Source organism: Tupaia chinensis, unplaced genomic scaffold (assembly GCF_000334495.1).
Source record: "Tupaia chinensis unplaced genomic scaffold, TupChi_1.0 Scaffold000652_1, whole genome shotgun sequence".
NCBI classification, from domain to species: domain Eukaryota; kingdom Metazoa; phylum Chordata; class Mammalia; order Scandentia; family Tupaiidae; genus Tupaia; species Tupaia belangeri.
The window spans coordinates 2,729,100-2,730,168 of NW_006160173.1; the positions used below are offsets into that span (position 1 = coordinate 2,729,100).

General features: G+C 41.3%; 1 protein-coding gene across 2 annotated transcripts in view; it reads left to right on the forward strand.

Annotated features, from left to right (window-relative positions):
* The first annotated feature begins 745 nt into the window (after positions 1–745).
* Positions 746–1,069, forward strand: part of LOC102470075 (nucleophosmin-like) — a 780-nt gene continuing 456 nt past the window's right edge. For both annotated transcript variants that reach the window (XM_027776259.1, XM_027776260.1), the window contains exon 1: positions 746–1,069. This exon is cut by the window's right edge. In XM_027776259.1, the coding sequence (XP_027632060.1) occupies positions 746–1,069 (324 nt within the window).

Genomic DNA, 1,069 nt, shown 5'->3' on the forward strand with positions numbered 1-1,069 from the left:
ATTGTAATTCTGCACCAAATGCTGACCTTTCTATCAGGTGTTTCCAATTTAGCTTCGTAGAATATGTAACCCCAACAAAAGTTTAATAAAGGACAAGAAGTTCTTATAAGTTTAATTTGAAATTATAGGATAAAGCTAGGAAAACAAATGATAATAAAGCCCACGATAATTGAAAATGTCTTCTATTTTTGTTTAAAAACATGAAACTTGGAACCAGCAGTTAGCACAATGGCTATGTCGCTGGACACCTATGTAGTCAAACACGGTTCGAGTCCCGGATCTAGTGACTTAAATTCACGCTGAACGCGTGTGTGTGCGTGACCAAGATCCCAAGAGGAGAATGGAGGAGAAGGGATTGCAGCGTGGCCATCTCCGCTGGGGGGGTGATTTCTCGCTCTCTGTCTCTCTGTCTCCCTCTGTCTTTCTGGCGAACACACGTGCCCTATAGCAAGAACCTCTCCAAAAAAAAAAAGGTAAAAAAAAGCATGGAACTTTAGGAAAGATGTATTAAATGTTTCAGTAAACCTGTTCAGTAAAAAGTAATAATAATTTAAAAGGCCTAAGACAGTAAACTATACTAATCAGGAATTACATAAAAATCTGGCTGTGCGAGAACAAAAATCTATCACGTATCAAAACTGCAGTGGATACCTGGAGTGATTCCGTCCTGCGCGGCTGATTTTGGTAGCCGTAGTCGTTTACCTCCATCCGCCTTCTCGCCCACCCAAGTGTGTGCCACCACCCTATGGAAGATTCGATGGACATGGACATGAGCCCCCTGAGGCCCCAAAACTATCTTTTCAGTCTTGAACTAAAGGCTGACAAAGATTATCACTTTAAAGTGGATAATGATGAAAATGAACAACAGTTATCTTTAAGAATGGTTAGTTTAGGGGCTGGTGCAAAGGATGAACTGCACATTGTTGAAGCAGAGGCAATGAATTATGAAGGCAGTCCAATTAAAGTAACACTGGCAACACTGAAAATGTCTGTACAGCCAACAGTTTCCCTTGGGGGTTTTGAAATAACACCACCTGTGGTCTTAAGGTTGAAGTGTGGTTCAGGGCCT